A 259-nucleotide genomic window follows, 5' to 3' on the forward strand; every position below is an offset into this window, starting at 1 on the left:
AGGTGTACGGTGTGCAGAAGCAGCAGGAGATGGGGGTTGTTGATTATGATAGATTAGCTCAGCAGCAACAAAAAAATAAAAATAAATTCGTTTTCTTTGGGGGCCCGCATGCACTACAAAGAAGAAAAAACCTTACAGCTTTAGTTAAGCGTTTAGTTGAGCTCGAAGGTCACCTCATATAAACCGGGTGTATATACACCTCGTGAATATATATTTATATATATATATATATATATATATATATATATATATATATATA

General features: G+C 33.2%; 1 protein-coding gene across 1 annotated transcript in view; it reads left to right on the plus strand.

Annotated features, from left to right (window-relative positions):
• EMH_0017180 (DEAH-box RNA/DNA helicase, putative) overlaps nucleotides 1-259 on the plus strand; it is a gene marked incomplete at both ends in the record, with an annotated part of 3,682 nt that overhangs the window by 2,305 nt on the left and 1,118 nt on the right. Inside the window, one exon of the mRNA XM_013500827.1 lies at nucleotides 1-9. Coding sequence (XP_013356281.1) covers nucleotides 1-9 — 9 coding nt within the window. The remainder of the gene's footprint in view (nucleotides 10-259) is intronic.

This window comes from Eimeria mitis, genomic scaffold (assembly GCF_000499745.2).
Source record: "Eimeria mitis Houghton genomic scaffold, Emh_scaff591, whole genome shotgun sequence".
Taxonomy (NCBI): Eukaryota; Apicomplexa; class Conoidasida; order Eucoccidiorida; family Eimeriidae; genus Eimeria; species Eimeria mitis.